The 23,819-nt window shown below is 37.9% G+C and overlaps 1 protein-coding gene across 1 annotated transcript in view; it reads right to left on the reverse strand.

Annotated features, from left to right (window-relative positions):
- pald1a (phosphatase domain containing paladin 1a) overlaps window positions 1-23,819 on the reverse strand; it is an 87,038-nt gene that overhangs the window by 23,433 nt on the left and 39,786 nt on the right. The window contains exons 8-18 of the mRNA XM_056243873.1: window positions 23,145-23,310; window positions 20,762-20,856; window positions 20,287-20,391; window positions 18,308-18,403; window positions 18,088-18,222; window positions 13,897-14,013; window positions 13,637-13,816; window positions 12,115-12,312; window positions 11,069-11,209; window positions 10,148-10,219; window positions 9,004-9,144 (exon numbers count right to left, since the gene is read on the reverse strand). Coding sequence (XP_056099848.1) covers window positions 9,004-9,144; window positions 10,148-10,219; window positions 11,069-11,209; window positions 12,115-12,312; window positions 13,637-13,816; window positions 13,897-14,013; window positions 18,088-18,222; window positions 18,308-18,403; window positions 20,287-20,391; window positions 20,762-20,856; window positions 23,145-23,310 — 1,446 coding nt within the window. The remainder of the gene's footprint in view (window positions 1-9,003; window positions 9,145-10,147; window positions 10,220-11,068; window positions 11,210-12,114; window positions 12,313-13,636; window positions 13,817-13,896; window positions 14,014-18,087; window positions 18,223-18,307; window positions 18,404-20,286; window positions 20,392-20,761; window positions 20,857-23,144; window positions 23,311-23,819) is intronic.

A 23,819-nucleotide genomic window follows, 5' to 3' on the forward strand; every position in this document is an offset into this window, starting at 1 on the left:
GATCAATGGTTTGTACAATCTTCTTGGTCTTATAATGCTTTTGGGAAACACCACCCAGATCTCATCTCTCAGTGTTCCCAAATCTTCTGATCACTGCATTTCTGTGGTTTGTGACTCGATAAGAACGTTTAACATGATCACTTATTCCGCCGCTGCTGAGAAATAGTTCCTGTAAATGTATTGCGATCATTGAGATGCAAGAGTAGTCTAACATTATTCTCTTAACAGACATTTACATCGATAGTCTGGCGTTATAATTGATCTGCTTTTGCTGTACTGTGGAGTGGGAAAAACTGTTTTTAATGGCAGGCTAGCAGTTACCATTGACTCGCGCTAGCCTAGCACCGGCGAACTATGCAACTGGAACGACTAGATCATAGGTCGGCAACCCGCGGCTCTAGAGCCGCATGCAGCTCTTAAGCGCCGCCCTAGTGGCTCCCTGGAGCTTTTTCAAAAATTTGAAAATGGAAAAAATATTTTTTTTGTTTTAATATAATTTCTGTAGGAGGAAAAACATGACAAATATTCTTAAAGTTTTTCAACGTTGTAAAAATGTGTATAATAAATATTTAATTTCAACATTTCTGTCAACGAAGAATTTACGCCATAGACTGTGACACACGTGTCTGTCAGATCGGCGTGATGCTAGACCGGTGGCTGACAAACAAACAAACTAACCGGCGGGTGTGTCATGGGCCATGGATCCCAAGGGGAAAGAGAAAGATAGCTGAGCACTCCCAACGCAATAGAGTGCGGCGTGGGACTAGATTTGATGGCCGAGTGCGAGCACGGGCGCGTGCGGTAATGCACTCACTCTACTAAAACAAAATAGAAACGATTTACAGGCCAGAATTTCTATTCATAACGTGTTTGCAGCGTTGAGCGATGTAGCCAATCACAGACATATGTGTTGATTTCTTGAACGCAATGGCCAATCAGAAGCATTTAAGATAGACTCCCCTCACCGCTCAAAACGGACTTTTTTGTTCAGTGCTGAATTCTGTATGCTGGCGAATCCTCTAATTATAACGAACAAAGTGTGGATATTATGAAAGATTCATTGTGCAGTCAGCTTCATTGATAATAACAGAGATGTGTGAGATCGCGATGAACTGTCAGCTTTTTAGGAATTATTAAGAGAGCGCACTTTGCGCGCATTCAGTCATGCCAAACCATGCACGCAGTAAACTACTTGCTTTTATGTTAAATTAACAGTGGTTTGTGTTTTAATGCTTTAATAACAAATAATTTATCAGGAGGATGTATGGTGGCGACACGTAGGCTAACTTGAAAGTATTTGGAGGTACAGAAAAAGTCTATTTGCAGGCGGCAGCGGGACAAAACATAAATGTTGCGGGCGGGAGAAAGAAAGTTGAGAACGTCAGTTATAACGACCCACGCATTAAAAAATGGTCGGGTTAAAATCGGACTCGGGCTCATAATTACGCTTAATGTGTTTCCGTAGTCGGAGTTGCGTTATGGGAAAGTGATCTGTTGTAGCCTACTACATTACATCTTGCGTCGTGTGTGCATGATTGGAATGAATGAATGAGTGTGTGCATCAGGACATTCACATACAGAGCGTTCTCTTTAGTCTAATCGCGCACAGATGCAAAAAAAAGCATTTGCAGTTCATATAATGTAACGATAGTTAAAATACAAGGATGATGCTGCGTTCATTTACGTTAAGCCTTTTTTGCACTTCCTGATTTCCCTACACTCTAAAAAATGCTGGGTTGTTTCAACCCAAATTTGGGTCAAATATGGACAAACCCAAATGTTGGGTTAAAAATGTAATTAAAAAATGTACAGTTGAAAGTGAAAGTTGAAGTTGGATTAAATTTTTAACCCAATATTTGGGTTTGTCCGTATTTGACCCAAATTTGGGTTAAAACAACCCAGCATCGTTTAGAGTGTACTTGAGAATCCTTGTCCAATGAATGGACGACCTTAGCACACGTGTGGTTTTGTTTACAAATTTTGGTTCACTTGCAAAAAGAGCAGTGTGAAAGCGAACCGTACCAAAAAAAAAAAAGAAAAAAAAAAAAAAAAAAAAAAAAAAGTTATTTGGTCCGGACCAAAGCAAGTGAACTCTCCTTGTGTGAATACACCCTAAGGCTAACTTGGAAATGAGGCCCGATGTCCAAAATCCTGAACCACCCCTTTAACCTCACTGGGCATGTGTGCATGTAGACGGATGGTTTTAATTGTTATAGTCTGCCGTCGCTCATCCCTCCACACACACACACACGTTTTCCGTCAGGATCTTTTTGTGTGGTGGTCTCCCCCAAATTCCTCCCGTCTGGATCCGCTCCATCCCTCCCTCTCGGTGACGTCGCCTACCTTTCCTCTCGAAAGCCGCTCTCTACATTCTCTTCTTTCTGCAAATATTTTTCCACACCGCCGTCCAAACCATGAGGGCCTTTCTTTAGGCACTGATTTACATTTCCTTCACTTTTTACTGGAATATTTCATTGGCTGCTGGGTTTTTTTCCGGCTTCGCCTCACTATATGATTTGGCTCCGGTGTTGGACAGTAACCTTAAACCAGAATCAGGCAATATGCACAGAACAAAATAGACTTTCAATCCAAACTATTATAACTTTACCAATACCTTTTTTTGCAATGTCGAGTGTGTCGATCAGATCTTAATGCATGAGCATTTCAAAGTTTGTGTCGTGACAGTAATGTTGGGATGAAATGGAAGTAGAGACAGATCTTTTCTTCCACACTATTGTGATAAATGAAAGCGTTCAACAGCTCTAGTGCAAACTAACAGTATTTAGAAACATCTGAATAACTTTACACATTGACAGCTGAATGAATATTAATCTCACGAAGCCTGACTTGACCTAAAATGACCCACTGATTGGCATATAAAACAAAGCGACCAATCACAATTGAAGTACATCACGAGATAATCCAAAAAGATAAAAACGTGAATAAAATGTATAATGTATTTAGATGAAACATTAGCAGGTCAAAAACATGAAAACTATTAAATATGCCTTCCCTTAACTGTAAAGGGTTTCATTGGTCTATCTTACAATAGAAAGAGCTTTTTTTTTTTTAGAAAGAAACTTATTTTATAATGGTACTGGAAAACCATGAATGACAGCGTTTCTGTCAGGTTTCAGACAGACGAGAGCTGTAATTCACCAGTCGAGCTTCGACACACATTATACAAACAGACGTGATATGAAACCGTTACAGTGAAATTATTAGACTCATTTGTGACGTACTTGTCAAACCTGTCTGAACGTTCGCACTGTAATCAAATAAATCAAATCAAGGGTTTCACGGATGGGTTGCTGATGTCAGTGGTGCATTGTGGGATTTTAAAAAGACAGGAGCATGTGATCGCAACACGTTTCTCATCAGATGATCAACGGTCGACCAGACAACTTAGCAAAAACAACAAAAGCAGTGACACTCAACACCAGATATAGTAGATCAACGGAAAACACCTGAATAGTTTCACACACTGATTGACATATAAAGCGGCCAATCACAGTTCTTGCATGCCATTTGGGGCGGGTTCTGAAAAAGGTGAATTGTTTGTATTTGAGTTTATTGCCATAATAGATTCAAAGGCTACTGCACGGCAGATGCGAATCATAATCAAACATTTGATCAAATTCAGCTCATTAAAACTATAAATGTTTTCCTGGGTCCATCTTACAAAACAAAGCTTTTAAAGTTTGTCCTGATAAAGAGTTGCGATGGAAGTAACTTTCTTACGCATTGTGCCATACATCCAAATGGAGAAGAAGAAAAAAAGGAAAGGATTTTACATTTCTAGGTCAAAAAAAAAAAAAAAAAGAATCGTTCGCAATCTTTTTGAATTGCATATAAATTCTCCTTTCATTAACAGACTAACAAACTTAACGTGATGCATAATAAATTAATGAAAACGGTCCGCTTTCTGCACTCAAAAAATCATGCAAAAGTATATTATTAACTATTTGCTTCTATTTAAATAATCATATTTAAAAATGCATGGATTTATTGATAATAAATAAATATACACTCACCGGCCACTTTATTAGGTACACCTGTCCAACTGCTCGTTAACACTTAATTTCTAAGCAGCCAATCACATGGCGGCAACTCAGTGCATTTAGGCATGTAGACATGGTCAAGACAATCTCCTGCAGTTCAAACCGAGCATCAGTATGGGGAAGAAAGTTGATTTGAGTGACTTTGAACGTGGCATGATTGTTGGTGCCAGAAGGGCTGGTCTGAGTATTTCAGAAACTGCTAATCTACTGGGATTTTCACGCACAACCATCTCTAGGGTTTACAGAGAATGGTCCGAAAAAGAAAAAACATCCAGTGAGCGGCAGTTCTGTGGGCGGAAATGCCTTGTTGATGCCAGAGGTCAGAGGAGAATGGCCAGACTGGTTCGAGCTGATAGAAGGGCAACAGTGACTGAGATAACCACTCGTTACAACCGAGGTATGCAGCAAAGCATTTGTGAAGCCACAACACGCACAACCTTGAGGAGGATGGGCTACAACAGCAGAAGACTCCACCGGGTACCACTCATCTCCACTACAAATAGGAAAAAGAGGCTACAATTTGCAAGAGCTCACCAAAATTGAACAGTTGAAGACTGGAAAAATGTTGCCTGGTCTGATGAGTCTCGATTTCTGTTGAGACATTCAGATGTTAGAGTCAGAATTTGGCGTAAACAGAATGAGAACATGGAACCATCATGCCTTGTTACCACTGTGCAGGCTGGTGGTGGTGGTGTAATGGTGTGGGGGATGTTTTCCTGGCACACTTTAGGCCCCTTAGTGCCAATTGGGCATCGTTTAAATGCCACGGCCTACCTGAGCATTGTTTCTGACCATGTCCATCCCTTTATGGCCACCATGTACCCATCCTCTGATGGCTACTTCCACCATGTCACAAAGCTCTAATCATTTCAAATTGGTTTCTTGAACATGACAATGAGTTCACTGTACTAAAATGGCCTCCACAGTCACCAGATCTCAACCCAATAGAGCATCTTTGGGATGTGGTGGAACGGGAGATTCGCATCATGGATGTGCAGCCGACAAATCTGCGGCAACTGTGTGATGCCATCATGTCAATATGGACCAAACTCCCTGAGGAATGCTTCCAGCACCTTGTTGAATCTATGCCACGAAGAATTGAGGCAGTTCTGAAGGCAAAAGGGGGTCCAACCCGTTACTAGCATGGGGTACCTAATAAAGTGGCCGGTGAGTGTATATGCCTGCTTAATGTGCATTTAAAATGCATTCAGTTTTTTAGTATTCTTACAGTTGCATTTAATTTATGCATGCATGTTTATTAGTTCATGTTAAAACTTTGTAATGCATACGGATGGAAATTGCATGCATCTTAAATTTAGGCCTAAATATTTTGTTGAATGTGTGATAAATCCCACAAATAGCTCTCGGTCAGCGACGCCGTTATCTAAACCAGGAGCTGAGCGAAAGTAAAAGAATGACATGACAGAAGAGAGGGATTAGTGTTCGGGTTTCCACACGGGAAAAACAAATCCCTGGTCTCTCCTGCGGGATCTCAGACGGGCCGCTTTAGGAAGCCGAGCTGCAGTTCAGTTTCTGTAATGACTGAACGGAGAAGGGGAAGAAAAAAAAAAGAGCTCGGGACAATGTGATCCATTGAGAGCAGATGGAGCGGCTCTCGCTGCACAAACCTGCATTGATGAGCGAGTCGCCCCTCGAGCTTTACATAAGAGTCGACACTCGAACCTGCGACAGACCTGACCCACAAACACACTTACACACACACACACACACACACAAAACAACCCCTCCTCTTCACAAGCGCGTCACACGCATCTGTCAGTCATTAGGGTTTCACAGCTGGCTGCAGATCTTAATGCACGTGGAAAAGTTGGGATAAAACTCCTTCAAACTAACATTAGAGGGTTTTTCCCAGAATCCTTCTAAGGAAATCAAGGAGACTCTTGACATGTATGCTGCTTATATAAATGGAGACTGAAGTTGATTAGTGTCTCATTATGGGGTTATTGTCTAAATGTATTTATGGAGTGAAGAGACTGCCCTCTACAGGACACTCAGAGACGACACAGGAATGCAGAGTATTAAACACACGACGCTGCCAAACGCCAAGAGTCAAGAGTTCGGACACGTCAATAAATCTACATGTAAGAATAATAGTGAAGCCATGTAAAGTCTGGGAATGATGTAGTGATCACAACATGAGATACAAAAGAAAACTCATTTGAACATACACTTTGAACCAGCAAATCAGATCTTGTTTTTTCAAGAAAGCTCCTGCTGTTTTTGGGTGGAGACATGGGTGAAGCCTCACCTGTCTGATCTAAACCCTCACCGGTCTAATCTGAACCCTCACCTGTCTGATCTAAACCCTCACCTGTCTGATCTGAACCCTCACCTGTCTGATCTGAACCCTCACCTGTCTGATCTAAACCCTCACCTGTCTGATCTGAACCCTCACCTGTCTGATCTGAACCCTCACCTGTCTGATCTGAACCCTCACCTGTCTGATCTGAACCCTCAACCGTCTGATCTGAACCCTCACCTGTCTGATCTAAACCCTCACCTGTCTGATCTGAACCCTCACCTGTCTGATCTGAACCCTCACCTGTCTGATCTGAACCCTCACCTGTCTGATCTGAACCCTCACCTGTCTGATCTAAACCCTCACCTGTCTGATCTGAACCCTCAACCGTCTGATCTGAACCCTCACCTGTCTGATCTGAACCCTCACCTGTCTGATCTGAACCCTCACCTGTCTGATCTGAACCCTCACCTGTCTGATCTGAACCCTCACCTGTCTGATCTGAACCCTCACCTGTCTGATCTGAACCCTCACCTGTCTGATCTAAACCCTCACCTGTCTGATCTAAACCCTCACCTGTCTGATCTGAACCCTCACCTGTCTGTAGGTGGAGATGATCTAAACCCTCACCTGTCTGATCTAAACCCTCACCTGTCTGATCTAAACCCTCACCTGTCTGATCTAAACCCTCACCTGTCTGATCTAAACCCTCACCTGTCTGATCTAAACCCTCACCTGTCTGATCTGAACCCTCACCTGTCTGATCTGAACCCTCAACCGTCTGATCTAAACCCTCACCTGTCTGATCTAAACCCTCACCTGTCTGATCTGAACCCTCACCTGTCTGATCTGAACCCTCACCTGTCTGATCTGAACCCTCACCTGTCTGATCTGAACCCTCACCTGTCTGATCTGAACCCTCACCTGTCTGTAGGTGGAGATGATCTAAACCCTCACCTGTCTGTAGGTGGAGATGATCTAAACCCTCACCTGTCTGATCTAAACCCTCACCTGTCTGATCTAAACCCTCACCTGTCTGTAGGTGGAGATGATCTAAACCCTCACCTGTCTGTAGGTGGAGATGATCTAAACCCTCACCTGTCTGATCTGAACCCTCACCTGTCTGTAGGTGGAGATGATCTAAACCCTCACCTGTCTGATCTAAACCCTCACCTGTCTGATCTAAACCCTCACCTGTCTGTAGGTGGAGATGATCTAAACCCTCACCTGTCTGTAGGTGGAGATGATCTAAACCCTCACCTGTCTGATCTAAACCCTCACCTGTCTGTAGGTGGAGATGATCTAAACCCTCACCTGTCTGTAGGTGGAGATGATCTAAACCCTCACCTGTCTGATCTGAACCCTCACCTGTCTGTAGGTGGAGATGAACTAAACCCTCACCTGTCTGTAGGTGGAGATGATCTAAACCCTCACCTGTCTGTAGGTGGAGATGATCTAAACCCTCACCTGTCTGATCTAAACCCTCACCTGTCTGATCTGAACCCTCACCTGTCTGATCTGAACCCTCACCTGTCTGATCTGAACCCTCACCTGTCTGATCTAAACCCTCACCTGTCTGATCTAAACCCTCACCTGTCTGATCTAAACCCTCACCTGTCTGATCTGAACCCTCACCTGTCTGATCTAAACCCTCACCTGTCTGATCTAAACCCTCACCTGTCTGATCTAAACCCTCACCTGTCTGATCTGAACCCTCACCTGTCTGATCTAAACCCTCACCTGTCTGATCTAAACCCTCACCTGTCTGATCTGAACCCTCACCTGTCTGATCTAAACCCTCACCTGTCTGATCTAAACCCTCACCTGTCTGATCTGAACCCTCACCTGTCTGATCTGAACCCTCACCTGTCTGTAGGTGGAGATGATCTAAACCCTCACCTGTCTGTAGGTGGAGATGATCTAAACCCTCACCTGTCTGATCTAAACCCTCACCTGTCTGATCTAAACCCTCACCTGTCTGATCTGAACCCTCACCTGTCTGTAGGTGGAGATGATCTAAACCCTCACCTGTCTGTAGGTGGAGATGATCTAAACCCTCACCTGTCTGATCTAAACCCTCACCTGTCTGATCTAAACCCTCACCTGTCTGATCTAAACCCTCACCTGTCTGATCTAAACCCTCACCTGTCTGATCTAAACCCTCACCTGTCTGATCTAAACCCTCACCTGTCTGATCTAAACCCTCACCTGTCTGATCTAAACCCTCACCTGTCTGATCTAAACCCTCACCTGTCTGATCTAAACCCTCACCTGTCTGATCTAAACCCTCACCTGTCTGATCTAAACCCTCACCTGTCTGATCTAAACCCTCACCTGTCTGATCTGAACCCTCACCTGTCTGATCTAAACCCTCACCTGTCTGATCTAAACCCTCACCTGTCTGATCTAAACCCTCACCTGTCTGATCTGAACCCTCACCTGTCTGATCTAAACCCTCACCTGTCTGATCTGAACCCTCACCTGTCTGTAGGTGGAGATGATCTAAACCCTCACCTGTCTGTAGGTGGAGAAGATCTGAACCCTCACCTGTCTGTAGGTGGAGATGATCTAAACCCTCACCTGTCTGTAGGTGGAGATGAACTAAACCCTCACCTGTCTGTAGGTGGAGATGATGATCTAAACCCTCACCTGTCTGTAGGTGGAGATGATCTAAACCCTCACCTGTCTGTAGGTGGAGATGATGATCTCTCGCAGGTGATAGTGCAGTGGCGTCATCGTCTCGCTGACCGAGTCCAAGGCCATGTCCACCTCACGCTTCATCCGGTGACCGTCAGGGAGCAGACGCACCAGCTTCATGACCACCTAAACACACACACACACACACACAATTATTATTATTCTAAAACAGTTATTATTACTATAAGAAAATTATAAGTATATTATTATTAAAAAATATATATATATATAAATATAATTTTTTTAGGCAGGAAATTATGTTATTATTATATTATAACGAGCAGAAATGTAAAAAAAATATATACTAATTCTAAATAAAATATGTAGTATTATTAATTACATTTTTATTGTTTCAAAAATATGTAAAAATGTACATAAATATAATAATTTTAGGCAAGAAATTATTTATCATCATAATTATTATTATTATAACATGAGAAAAAAACGAATTATAAAAGTATAATAAAGAATATGTAATATTATTATTAAAATATTATTACTTTAAAAATATGTGAAAATTAATGTAATATTTTTAGACAGGCAATTATTATTAATTATTATTATTATAACAGGAGCAGAAATTTAAAAAAAGAATATTAATTATATAAGTATTATAAAAATATTGATTATTATTATTATTAGTAGTAGTAGTAGTCCTAGTACTCATTTAATAAATTATTAATATATTATAAAATATTTACTTTTTGATAATCAGGAAATTATTTATTATTTGTATTTATAATACTAATAATAAATGATTGATAGAAACAGTTATTTAATAACAGTATATAAATATAACCATTTTTATAGTTTTTATAGAAACCCTGCAGACACTGACAGAGAGAGTGAAAGATCACATGACCGAGTCATGACCGGGTCAGAACACACACACACACACACACACACACACACACACACACGCGCGCGGCATCATCTCGTTCACTGATTGTGGGTCAGAGACGAGCCGTTTTTACTCCTGCATGTCTGCATCACACGGCCTACTTTTAACTTATTACGTATATTGTGTATTGTGTAAATTGCATGTCTTGTAAATTAATACATTATATATATATATATATATATATATATATATGGGAAAAAAAAAGGTCAAAACGCAGAAGTGCATCACCTCAAACTCGCCCTTTGTGTATTTGGCATCAGGAACGCTTACGATTTCATCCTCGCAGAACTCTGGAAAACCCTGTCAAACAAACACAAAAAAAAAAAATATATATATATATACTTTATTATTACCATTTACTACATTAAAGCTGACCGAGTGGATCAGGTAATCCGAGCTGCTGTGAGTGAGTGGAGGCAGGGCTAATTTGCATATGCATGGCTACGCGTATGCAAAATGAAGCAAGGGTGTCGAGTTACATTCAAGATGTTTTAAGGCATGAAGAAATTATTTTCACAGGAAAAAACATTTAAATATGTAATTTTGGTGATCAAATAATTTTATCCCTTAAAACTAATCTTTGATCACTAAAATTACATATTTAAATATCATAAATTTCTTCATGCCTTAAAATATCTTGAATGTAACTCGACACCCTTGCCTCATTTAGTATGCGTGGTTCTATGAATATGCAAATGAGCCCCGCCTCCACTCACTCACTCAGCTCAGAGATCCACTGGTTGACGATCACACGTTGATCTGATTGGTTACAAGGTCGTTTGTGACGTCAGAAACACCAGCGATTTCAAACCGTGTTTTTGAGACTGTCTTTGGTTCACTGCAGTTTTAAGGAGGAAATACTCAGCAATGCTGTCGACTTATGAACTTACACATGCTTTGTGTTAAAGCAGATTAAAAGACATAAACAACATTAAACGCTTGATTTTCACCACAGGGTGACTTTAAGGAATTATAAACATTTACAAAGCTACTTTGAAACCATGTGTATAGTGAAAAGTGCTTGTTAATTTCCAGGTGTAAAAAAAAAAAAAAAAAAAATTCTCATTTCAATGCAGTCTCATACTTTTGTATCTCAGTGTATAAACTGTATGTTCTCCAGTATGTTTTCATTGAGTGAAGCAGACGTACGTTAAAGTGCCAGAGCGTGAGGGCTGCGATCACCATAGCCGTGGTCGTTCGTCCTTTACCGTTCGAGCAGTTAAAGACGAACGCAGAGAACGAGTCTTCAGCGAGACAAGCCTTCATCGCCTCCAGCAGCCCGTCGAAACCCTGCACACACACACACACACCATTATCAACGTGACCAAACGAAAGAGATAAAGCAGACCAAGACATTCAGAAAATGCACACAAGAAAGATAACAAAACTGTCAGGATGAACAGCAATAAAGCTGTTTTCATTGCAAGTATTCATGCACAAGTCTATTACAGCAACACTTCATGCAAATGACAATTCTAGCGTCGTTTTCTCACCATCTTGACTTTATTTCTTCTGTAGAACAAAAAAGGACAAATTCGGAAGAGTTTTTCTTGTGCTCTTCGCATTTGACGTTAGGCATTAAACCAGGCATTCATTTAGCATCTTATTTAATCATATGTTAATCTTTATCTGTGTATAATGACTTTAATATGTCATATGGACTACTTCAAAACACATTTATGGAGGGGTTTTTTTTGTGTCCCTTTTGCTTGACAGTCTTTCAGGTTCTTTTCCGAATGTTTCTGTGTTCCACAAAAAATAAAAAATAAATAAAACAATAAAATATATTAAAGAAAAGAAAAAAAAAGAAATAAAAGAAATTAATAAAATAAAAAATATATATTAAATAAAATAAAACAAAACAAAACATTAAAATAAAATGAAATAAATATTAAATAAAAAGGTTAATATATTTTTTAAATAAATAAAATAACAATAAAACATTAAAACAAAAAAATAAAATAAAAAATAAAATAAAATAAAATAAAATAAAATAAAATAAAATAAAAACATTAGGGCGAGTTAATGACATTGGTGAAATATTCGGGTAAAATCTGAGACTACAGTGACTCTGATGAACACTAGAGGGAGCCGAAGCTCTTTTCTCAGTCGTCTCATCAGCATCGTCTCATTATTACTGCATCTGAAAGGAAAGATGAATGTCAGTAGATCTTTGAGCTTTTAAAGTGTTTCACCTCTTCAGTGGGAGCAGAGCATTCTGGGAGAGGGATCCGCCTGTACTGCAGTCCCGCGTGTGAACTCTTGTGATGGTTGAAGATCTCCTGGACCGTCAGACAGCTCTTGAACATCTTCATCTGCTTCTCCTGTTCCAGAGTCACTTCAAGCCATTTCTGACTTCCCAAAAGTTCCTCTTTCAGAGCCGTTTCCAGCCTCTGCATCACACACACACACACACACACGCCGTTCAGTGTGTCCCAAACAGGGCTTCGCAAGTTGATGAAATGTTAATAATTACATTGAATGTAAAATTAAAATAAATAAATAAATGGGGCTGTGAATAATCGCTCAGATCTTCTCGTTCACAGAAAACTCATTACTTTAATTTACACATTTTACATTTTGTGGACAGTTTACAGCATTTCACTAACAGTCCGCCAAAATAAAAGCTTGGGGATTTTAAATGTTTAAAAGTGAATGATTTAAGGCTTACATTTTAGTATTGTAACTTTTTATTTTTATTATAATTATCATCAAATATTATTATTTTTATTTGTAATTTACAACAGAAATATATATATCCTGTCTTCATTAGTTAAAAACATAATTATCATTATTACAACAATGAAAAATACTTTATATATATTTTTTCTATTTACTTGCATGACATGTGACCATTAACAGACGACAGAGAACCGTCAAACATGCGAATGTGACGTTATTGACATTTTAACTTAAAATCTCGGGGAATATTTTGTGTCTAATGTGTTCGGCTGACCAAAAAGAAAAAGAAAAAAAAGTGTGAATCCCTGATCTAAAGAGATAAAAGTAATCTAGAAGGTTGTTTATTCACCCAGCAGGTGAAAATGTTTGTTAATGCACATCTTCAAGTGGCGTATTCAATTAAATTAAATTAAATTCACACCTATTTGTACAGGTGAAACTCTAAAAATTAGAATATGGTGCAAAAGTTCATTTATTTCTGCAATTTAACTTAAAAGGTGAAATTAATATATTATATAGACTCATTACATGCAAAGTGAGATATTTCAAGCTTTTATTTGTTATAATTTTGATGATTATGGCTTATAGATATGAAAACCCCAAATTCAAAATTAGAATATTGTGAAAAGCTTTTCATATCTGTAAACCATAATCATCAAAATTACAACAAATAAAGGCCTGAAATATCTCACTTTGCATGAAATGAGTCTATATAATATATTAATTTCACCTTTAAGTTAAATTAAAGAAATAAATGAACTTTTCCACGATACTCTAACTTTTCGAGTTTCACCTGTACAGTATACACAGAAAATGCACGAGTCCACATTACAATTTACAGTGATCTGTTATCAGAGGAAACTGTCTAAGTTATGTATTTCAGAAATGTACATATACAAAATCACAGTTAGCTAAAAATGTATTATTTAAACAAAGTAATCATTTAAGGCAGAAACGATGAGCTCAGGTAAGTAATGAATACTTGTTTGTTAACAAATGATTATGACATTTAGAAAAGCGTGGGCTAAATCTGACCTGGATCTCGTGTGTGTGTGAGGAGAGCACACATATGTGCTGATCCACACGCGTGGGCTCTCTCGGACAGAAGATCTGCCCGTTGGCCTCCAGAACCAGTTCATCCTGCAAATTCACCCATAAAACAGTGCTGTGCTTCCTCTTCTCATCCGCCAGATACGCCAGAACGGCTCCCGTCGCCTGCCGGGGAACGAGACAGAGGAGCAGTGAGAGATGCGGTCGGGGAAGCGTTCACAAACCCTCCTCAGACACACACACACCTCAGACGTCGGCTGAGCCATGCCGTAGATCGGCATCTTGGGCACTCGTCTGAAATTAGCCACTCTCATCTCCTTAATGGTGCTCAGAACGTCAGGCGCTAAATATTCATCGGCAACCTAGAAATAAAACACATCCCTTCAGAAATAATGCATCATCCGTTAGTTTAGTCGAGGGTTACAGAGAAAAAAAGAAGTCATTTTAGGATGATGTTTGCAAGTACGGAAGAGGATTAGGGCCAAGCAATGATAAAAAAATAAAACCATCTCAAGACTAAAGTCATCAAAAAACTCGAAATACAATCTTGAGAATAAAGTCGTTGTGTTTATTCTCGAAATGTAATAATTTTCTCATGAAACATGACGACTTTATTCTCGAAATGTAATGAGTTTATTCTCAAGATTGTATTTAGACTTTTTCTCGAAATTTAGCGAGTTTTTTTTCGAAACACGACTTTATTCTCGAAATATAATGAGTTTATTCTCAAGATTGTATTTCGACTTTTTTCTCGAAATTTAACGAGTTTTTTCTCGAAACACAACGACTTTATTCTCGAAAAGTGACGAGTATATTCTCAAGATTGTATTTCGACTTTTTTCTCGAAATTTAACTTGTTTTTTCTCGAAACACAACGACTTTATTCTCGCTATTTAATGAGTTTATTCTCAAGATTGTATTTAGACTTTTTTCCTCGAAATTTAACCTCGAAATTTAACGAGTTTTTTCTCGAAACACAATGACTTTATTCTCGAAATGTAACGAGTTAATTCTCAAGATTGTATTTCGACTTTTTTCTCGAAATTTAACGACTTTTTTCTTGAAACACAATGACTTTATTCTCGCTATTTAATGAGTTTATTCTCAAGATTGTATTTCGACTTTTTTCTCTAAATTTAACGAGTTTTTCTCGAAACACGACTTTATTTTTGAAATGTAACGAGTTTATTCTCAAGATTGTATTTCGACTTTTTTTTTCTCGAAATTTAACGAGTTTTTTCTCGAAACACAACGACTTTATTCTTGAAATGTAATGAGTTTATTCTCAAGATTGTATTTCGACTTTTTTCTCGAAATTTAACGAGTTTTTCTCGAAACACGACTTTATTTTTGAAATGTAACGAGTTTATTCTCAAGATTGTATTTCGACTTTTTTCTCGAAATTTAACGAGTTTTTCTCAAAACACGACTTTATTCTCGAAATATAATGAGTTTATTCTCAAGATTGTATTTTGACTTTTTTCTCGAAATTTAACTTGTTTTTTCTCGAAACACAACGACTTTATTCTCGCTATTTAATGAGTTTATTCTCAAGATTGTATTTAGACTTTTTTCCTCGAAATTTAACGAGTTTTTTCTCGAAACACAATGACTTTATTCTCGAAATGTAACGAGTTAATTCTCAAGATTGTATTTCGACTTTTTTCTCGAAATTTAACGAGTTTTTTCTTGAAACACAATGACTTTATTCTCGCTATTTAATGAGTTTATTCTCAAGATTGTATTTCGACTTTTTTCTCTAAATTTAACGAGTTTTTCTCGAAACACGACTTTATTTTTGAAATGTAACGAGTTTATTCTCAAGATTGTATTTCGACTTTTTTCTCGAAATTTAACGAGTTTTTCTCAAAACACGACTTTATTCTTGAAATGTAATGAGTTTATTCTCAAGATTGTATTTCGACTTTTTTCTCGAAATTTAACGAGTTTTTCTCGAAACACGACTTTATTTTTGAAATGTAACGAGTTTATTCTCAAGATTGTATTTCGACTTTTTTCTCGAAATTTAACGAGTTTTTCTCAAAACACGACTTTATTCTCGAAATATAATGAGTTTATTCTCAAGATTGTATTTTGACTTTTTTCTCGAAATTTAACTTGTTTTTTCTCGAAACACAACGACTTTATTCTCGCTATTTAATGAGTTTATTCTCAAGATTGTATTTAGACTTTTTTCCTCGAAATTTAACGAGTTTTTTCTCGAAACACAATGACTTTATTCTCGAAATGTAACGAGTTAATTCTCAAGATTGTATTTCGACTTTTTTCTCGAAATTTAACGAGTTTTTTCTTGAAACACAATGACTTTATTCTCGCTATTTAATGAGTTTATTCTCAAGATTGTATTTCGACTTTTTTCTCTAAATTTAACGAGTTTTTCTCGAAACACGACTTTATTTTTGAAATGTAACGAGTTTATTCTCAAGATTGTATTTCGACTTTTTTCTCGAAATTTAACGAGTTTTTTCTCGAAACACAACGATTTTATTCTTGAAATGTAATGAGTTTATTCTCAAGATTGTATTTCGACTTTTTTCTCGAAATTTAACGAGTTTTTCTCGAAACACGACTTTATTTTTGAAATGTAACGAGTTTATTCTCAAGATTGTATTTCGACTTTTTTCTCGAAATTTAACGTGATTTTTCTCGAAACACAACGACTTTATTCTCGAAATGTAATGAGTTTATTCTCAAGATTGTATTTCGACTATGTTTTCTCGAAATTTAACGAGTTTAATTTCGCATTATAATGACTTTAATCTCGATATGGTTTTATTTTTTTATTTTTGCTCGGCCCTAATCCTCTTCCGTATGCAAGTGTTGAGATGTCACAATTTCCCAGTTTTTAAGTTTATTATGCAGAGATGACGAAATGAAACAAATTATTAATTAAGTTAAATCTTTGCACAAATAATAATACAGAGTCACATTTATTTATATAGAGCTTTATACAATACAGATTGAAATAAAATAGGAAAATAACAGTTAATGTAAAATTAATCAATTATGAAACTAACTTTTTTTTTGCATTGATATTTTTTCTCATAAACATTGACATTTATCAAGCACAACCATTCAACCCTGTTTCCAAAGTAATCTAAAGAAAAATTACTAAAGTTTAATACGGATTTTATACAGTATTCACAAACATGACAAATTATAAACCTCATAAAATAAAGTTTCACTTTTTAAAAATCTTAAATTTGACCACTTAGCTTCTATGAATCATCATCATGTTCTGTTCAGTTGAAACTTTGTATCATTGCGAATGCAACATTTAAAATTTGGAATTTAACCGCAGAGCAACATTCCATTTTCTCTGGAGCTAAATCTTCTAATCAAACGAGGAATTAGCTTAATAAAATATTTTAATGAAAATAAATGTCTTTAATATTTTTAGAATATAGTGCCAATTTAATGCAAGAAATTTCAGAAGGGCTGAAACATTTCTGCAACATTTTCTGAAAGTAAAGCACAGTTTGTTTCAAAAGAAACACTCATTTGATCTGATTTGTTGGTTTGTAATGTAACGGCATGCCAGCAGTTTTATGCAATTTTCATAGCAAAAGAAAAACAACAGGTTAAAATGTAGCAAAACCTAAAAATATATATTTTTTAAAAGGTTTTTAAAGTATATTAGATTAAAAAAAAAAAAAAAAAAATATTTTGAATGTTTCAAGGTCTGTTTTGAATCCTGTTTGCCCATGTAGATCGACTTCCTCAATTCAGCGCTAAGTCTCGGCTCCAAGGCCACTGCTCAGAAAGGAAAGCCAGACAGAGTCACGATGTTACAGTTCATCTGTTGACAACTCACACTTTCCTTAGTGACTGTTGCGAAGTGAGAAGGTCATTTCCATGCAGAGCAAACGCACATTAATCTCAATGGAGAAACACGATCTATCAGAACAAAGGACAGATAAAACAGAGAATCTCCAGATGGCAACTTTCTGAAGTCATCAGCATTTTAAAGGAGAACGTCTCCCTCTTTACAATATAATGCGGACCGTAAAAGCAATACACACTACATTCAGATCTTATATGCGAGGAAGTGGTTATTCAGTCATAATTATTCACTGACTATGACTATGTTTACATATATTTGGGTTGCAGTAAAGTAATGAATATGCATACAGGCATCAGAATAATGATGCTGCAATACAGTACGTTCAGTTATTAGCTTAATTACTGCCTAATTTAATTAGAAAAAAACACTTTAAAAATGCCTAAACAACGGCATAAAAAGGAAAGGAATAGGCAAATTTAATAATAGTCGATTCTTGACATAAATCTATTCAATTAAATCTGCCTCGTCACTCCAGAAATGCAATGATGTGTCTTTGATTTCCGTTGCACATTGAGTGCATTCTGTGTACATTCAGAAAAGCAGTGATTTAATCCAGCAAGGTTTTTCTCACCAGAATTCGAGCTCCTTTCGTGAGCAGGTCAGCCGGTGCTCTGAGCTCTGATTGGTTCATGCAGGAGAGGAGGCGGTACATCCAGGCGTTCGAGCACAACCATTGGCTGAAACTACACGAGAACGCCAGCGGATACTACAACAGAGAGGAGAGACATAATAAATACGACTGCCTCGATGAATAACGCCCCTTATAACACTCATTTGGAAACACACTGTACCTGTTCATGAAGGTACGCGTTAAAGACGATCAGGTAGAAGTATCGCTCTAGACTCTGTAGAGTTCGATGGAGGAAGTAGTCTTTAGCGCTGCTTCCCTAAAAACACACAGACACACTTTATTTACAATCTGTTCAGCTGTAGGCCGTACATCTGCTTTGTGTTTCCAGCTGGTTCCACACACAACAAGTGATCTTTACACAAAACTAGCTGGAGAAACTGAACGTCTAAGCTCAGCACAACAGATTTCAGTTTGTCCAGAGAGGAAGAATCGGCTCAGTTGATTCACTGCAGGATAAAGAGTCTTTGTTAAGAAGCCTAAAACGTCTCTCACACACACATTTAAACGTCACACACACACACACACACACACACACACATTTAAATGTCACACACACACACACTTAAACGTCACACACACAAACACTTAAACGTCACACACACACACAAACATTTAAACGTCACACACACATTTAAACGTCTCACACACACACACACTTAAACGTCTCTCTCACACACACACACACACACACACAAACATTTAAACGTCACACACACACTTAAACGTCTCTCTCTCACACACACACACACACACACACACACACATTTAAACGTCACACACACACACACACACACACACTTAAACGTCACACACACACACACTTAAACGTCACACACACACATACTTAAACGTCACACACACACACACATACTTAAACGTCACACACACACACACACACATTTAGACGTCACACACACTTAAACGTCTCTCTCACACACACACACACACACACACACACTTAAACGTCATACACACACACACACACTTAAACGTCACACACACACAAACACTTAAACATCACACACACACACAAACATTTAAACGTCACACACACACTTAAACATCTCTCTCACACACACACACACACACACATTTAAACGTCACACACACACACACACTTAAACGTCACACACACACACACTTAAACGTCACACACACACATACTTAAACGTCACACACACACACACACACTTAAACGTCACACACACACACACTTAAACGTCCCACACACACACACTTAAACGTCACACACACACACACATTTAAACGTCACACACACACACACACACACACACACACACACACATTTAAACGTCACACACACTTAAACGTCACACACACTTAAACGTCACACACACACAAACATTTAAACGTCACACACACACACATTTAAACGTCTCACACACACACACTTAAACGTCTCACACACACACACACATTTAAACCACACACACACACACTGTAATGAAGTCTGACAACAAGAGTAATGAATTACTGCCAGATTCAGGGCTCATATAATGAGGAATCTCAATTTCCTGGATTGTTTTCCAATAAAACATTTAATTGCACCATGAAGCTTATTTCACATGAAGAAGATGCAGCATTTACATTAGTTTGGAATAATTAAGATTTTTTAATATTGTTGAAAGAAGTCTCTTATGCTCACCAAGGCTGCATTTATTTGATCAAAAATACAGTAAAAATGTGAAATATTGTTACAATTTAAAATGGCTGTTTTATATGAGAATATTTTGTAAACTGTAATTTATTCCTGTGATCAAAGCTGTATTTTCAGCATCATTACTCCAGTCTTCAGTGTCACATGATCATTCAGAAATCACTCCAATATGATTTCATTTGTGTTTTCATGTTCTCATTTTGGCTTGTGTATTGTCAAAAAATGAAAATATCATAATAATACAAAATAAATCATTCTAATATGATGATTTGCTGCTCAAGAAACAGTTCCAATTATTGCCAATTGCCATATTTTTGTGTAAACTGTGATAATTTTTCTTAATTATTCCAACTTTTGACAGGTAGCTAAAGACACAGCAGCAAAAAAAAGCGTATTTAATTTTAGAGAAAGTGGAGAATGTAAAATATGCACCTTTACTATCATTGCACACAGACTCTCACCTGGATCTGATAGTCCTCGCCGATTCCCTCCAGCTTGTGTTTGTTCTCATAAATGGCCTCTCGAATGTCGTGCATCTCAGAGCACAGGTCTATGGCGCGGTTCACCTGAAACACAGCAAGACTCGCTCATAAATACAGTGAATACACTATAAATACACTAAAATACACTTTAGTTTAAGGTCCAATTCTCACTATTAACTAGTTGCTTAATATCATGCATATTACTAAGATATTAGCGGTGTATTTGTACTAATAAAGCAAATATTAATGCCATATTCTGCATGATCATATTCTACATCCCTTAATCCAGCCAATACCTAAACTTAACTACCTTACTAACTATTAATAAGCAGTAATTAGGAGTTTATTGAGGCAAAACCGTAGTTAATAGTGAGAATTGGACCGTAATCTAAAGTGTGACCATATCATGAGGGTATTTATGTCTTAATGAATGTTAGATTGAACAAACACAAACCTCTTCCATGACCTCTTGACCTTTAGGCAGTTTACTGATGAGGGTCTGAATGACCTGAAACTGCATTTTGGGTTTGTTCGTCACATCCTCTTCAGCTCTATGAACATGTGACATCCTTGACATTAAACATTTCGCCAGCAAACACGCATCTTTATTAAACATTCATGCAAAAGGATGCACACTCATTGAAAATATGTGGTCAGTAAGACTATAATTTTAAAAAGAAAATTGATACTTTTATTCAGCAAGGATGCATTAAATTGATCAAAAGTGACAGTAAAGACATTTATAAATGTTACAAAAGATTCTATTTTAAATAAACGCTGTTTTTTTTACTTTCTATGCATCAAAGAATCCTGAAAAAATAAAAGTCGTAACAGTTTCCACAAAAATATTAACTGTTTTCATCATTGATAATAATCATAAATGTTTCTTGAGCATCAAATCATCATATTAGAGTGATTTCTGAAGGATCATGTGACACTGAAGAGTAATGATACTGAAAATTCAGCTTTGATCACAGGAATAAATTACTTTAATTGAATTTTAAATTTAATTAAGTTTAATATTTAACAATATTATTGATCTCCTGCATTGACAGCATTATATGAGAACTGAACTGAGCTGGACGATGACATCACGGTTTTCTCCAGAGCGGCTATATATATAAATAAACTAAATTAATAACTTTTTTACAACAAAAATGAACCATCACTGAACTTACTTAAGCTGGACTGTGACGCTATTTTCTTTTTTCTTCTAGAAACAAACTTTTGTTGCATTATTTTCCTGTTATCTCTGTGAAGCTGCTTTGAAACACTCTGTATTGTAAAAAGCGCTATATAAATAAAGGTGACTTGACTATATATATATACACTCACCGGCCACTTTATTAGGTACCCCATGCTAGTAACGGGTTGGACCCCCTTTTGCCTTCAGAACTGCCTCAATTCTTCGTGGCATAGATTCAACAAGGTGCTGGAAGCATTCCTCAGGGAGTTTGGTCCATATTGACATGATGGCATCACACAGTTGCCGCAGATTTGTCGGCTGCTCATCCATGATGCGAATCTCCCGTTCCACCACATCCCAAAGATGCTCTATTGGGTTGAGATCTGGTGACTGTGGAGGCCATTTTAGTACAGTGAACTCATTGTCATGTTCAAGAAACCAATTTGAAATGATTAGAGCTTTGTGACATGGTGGAAGTAGCCATCAGAGGATGGGTACATGGTGGCCATAAAGGGATGGACATGGTCAGAAACAATGCTCAGGTAGGCCGTGGCATTTAAACGATGCCCAATTGGCACTAAGGGGCCTAAAGTGTGCCAGGAAAACATCCCCCACACCATTACACCACCACCACCAGCCTGCACAGTGGTAACAAGGCATGATGGTTCCATGTTCTCATTCTGTTTACGCCAAATTCTGACTCTAACATCTGAATGTCTCAACAGAAATCGAGACTCATCAGACCAGGCAACATTTTTCCAGTCTTCAACTGTTCAATTTTGGTGAGCTCTTGCAAATTTTAGCCTCTTTTTCCAATTTGTAGTGGAGATGAGTGGTACCCGGTGGAGTCTTCTGCTGTTGTAGCCCATCCGCCTCAAGGTTGTGTGTGTTGTGGCTTCACAAATGCTTTGCTGCATACCTCGGTTGTAACGAGTGGTTATTTCAGTCACTGTTGCCCTTCTATCAGCTCGAACCAGTCTGGCCATTCTCCTCTGACCTCTGGCATCAACAAGGCATTTCCGCCCACAGAACTGCCGCTCACTGGATGTTTTTTCTTTTTCGGACCATTCTCTGTAAACCCTAGAGATGGTTGTGCGTGAAAATCCCAGTAGATTAGCAGTTTCTGAAATACTCAGACCAGCCCTTCTGGCACCAACAATCATGCCACGTTCAAAGTCACTCAAATCACCTTTCTTCCCCATACTGATGCTCGGTTTGAACTGCAGGAGATTGTCTTGACCATGTCTACATGCCTAAATGCACTGAGTTGCCGCCATGTGATTGGCTGCTTAGAAATTAAGTGTTAACGAGCAGTTGGACAGGTGTACCTAATAAAGTGGCCGGTGAGTGTATTGTATGTCACCTTTATGCTTTATGCATATACTTTATGCACCTTTAGTAGCATTTACTTTGTAAAAAAAGAAAATACAGTAAAAGTGAATTATTTGTTACAATTAAAATAGCTGTGAATAATATATATATATATATATATATATTCACAGCTATTTTAATTGTAACAAATAATTCACTTTTACTGTATTTTTTTTTTTACAAATAAATGCACCCATGGTGAGCAAAAATTGTCCTGACGCAATTATGCATTCTGAGGACGTGTATGATCAGTATTATAGGAGTGTGTTCGGGCTCTTACGGTGTTGCGGCGGTGGGCGTGCAGGGTCTGCGGTCCGGACGCGTGTCAAGGCATCATCACCAGCGATCCCAGGATTAATCCACAGATTGGTTGAGGCTCCCCCTGGTGAAGCAGCGCTGGGAAGAGGCTGAGATGCATCGCGACTCAGGGACAGAGACGGATTCCCCTGACAGAAAGAGATCGCGGTACATTGCAGTTTCTGAATGCATTCTTCAGGGACACCAGAGTACAGTGCACTGCAAGAGTGTCGTATAAAGGCGCGAACAAGGACATTTTTGCATCGGGCAAGAAGGAGAAAAAGAGAAAGAGACAATTTTAATAGGGTATCGATTGTTTGAGACAATTGAAATAATGGGCATCGAATGTCAACCGACATGCAATACGAAGAGATACTTGAAGATTGAATTTAAGTTGATATAGTGATGATTCCGTCGGCATAAGGATTTAAACCAATCAAACAACACTAGAGATGCCTGACCACCCATATATACATAGATTACTTACCAATTGTAGTCCAAATTACTGCATACAAATTAAATGATGAAAACTGTAGTAACAATCTATTACGTCACACATTTTAGGTTATATAAACTAACTACTTTTTGATTACTTTGTTTACTATTGACTTATCACATAGATTTGAATAGGATAATCTTGTACTATATTGATATAAAA

The sequence above is a fragment of the Rhinichthys klamathensis genome, unplaced genomic scaffold (assembly GCF_029890125.1).
Source record: "Rhinichthys klamathensis goyatoka isolate OS25496 unplaced genomic scaffold, OSU_Roscu_1.1 h1tg000859l_1, whole genome shotgun sequence".
NCBI classification, from domain to species: domain Eukaryota; kingdom Metazoa; phylum Chordata; class Actinopteri; order Cypriniformes; family Leuciscidae; genus Rhinichthys; species Rhinichthys klamathensis.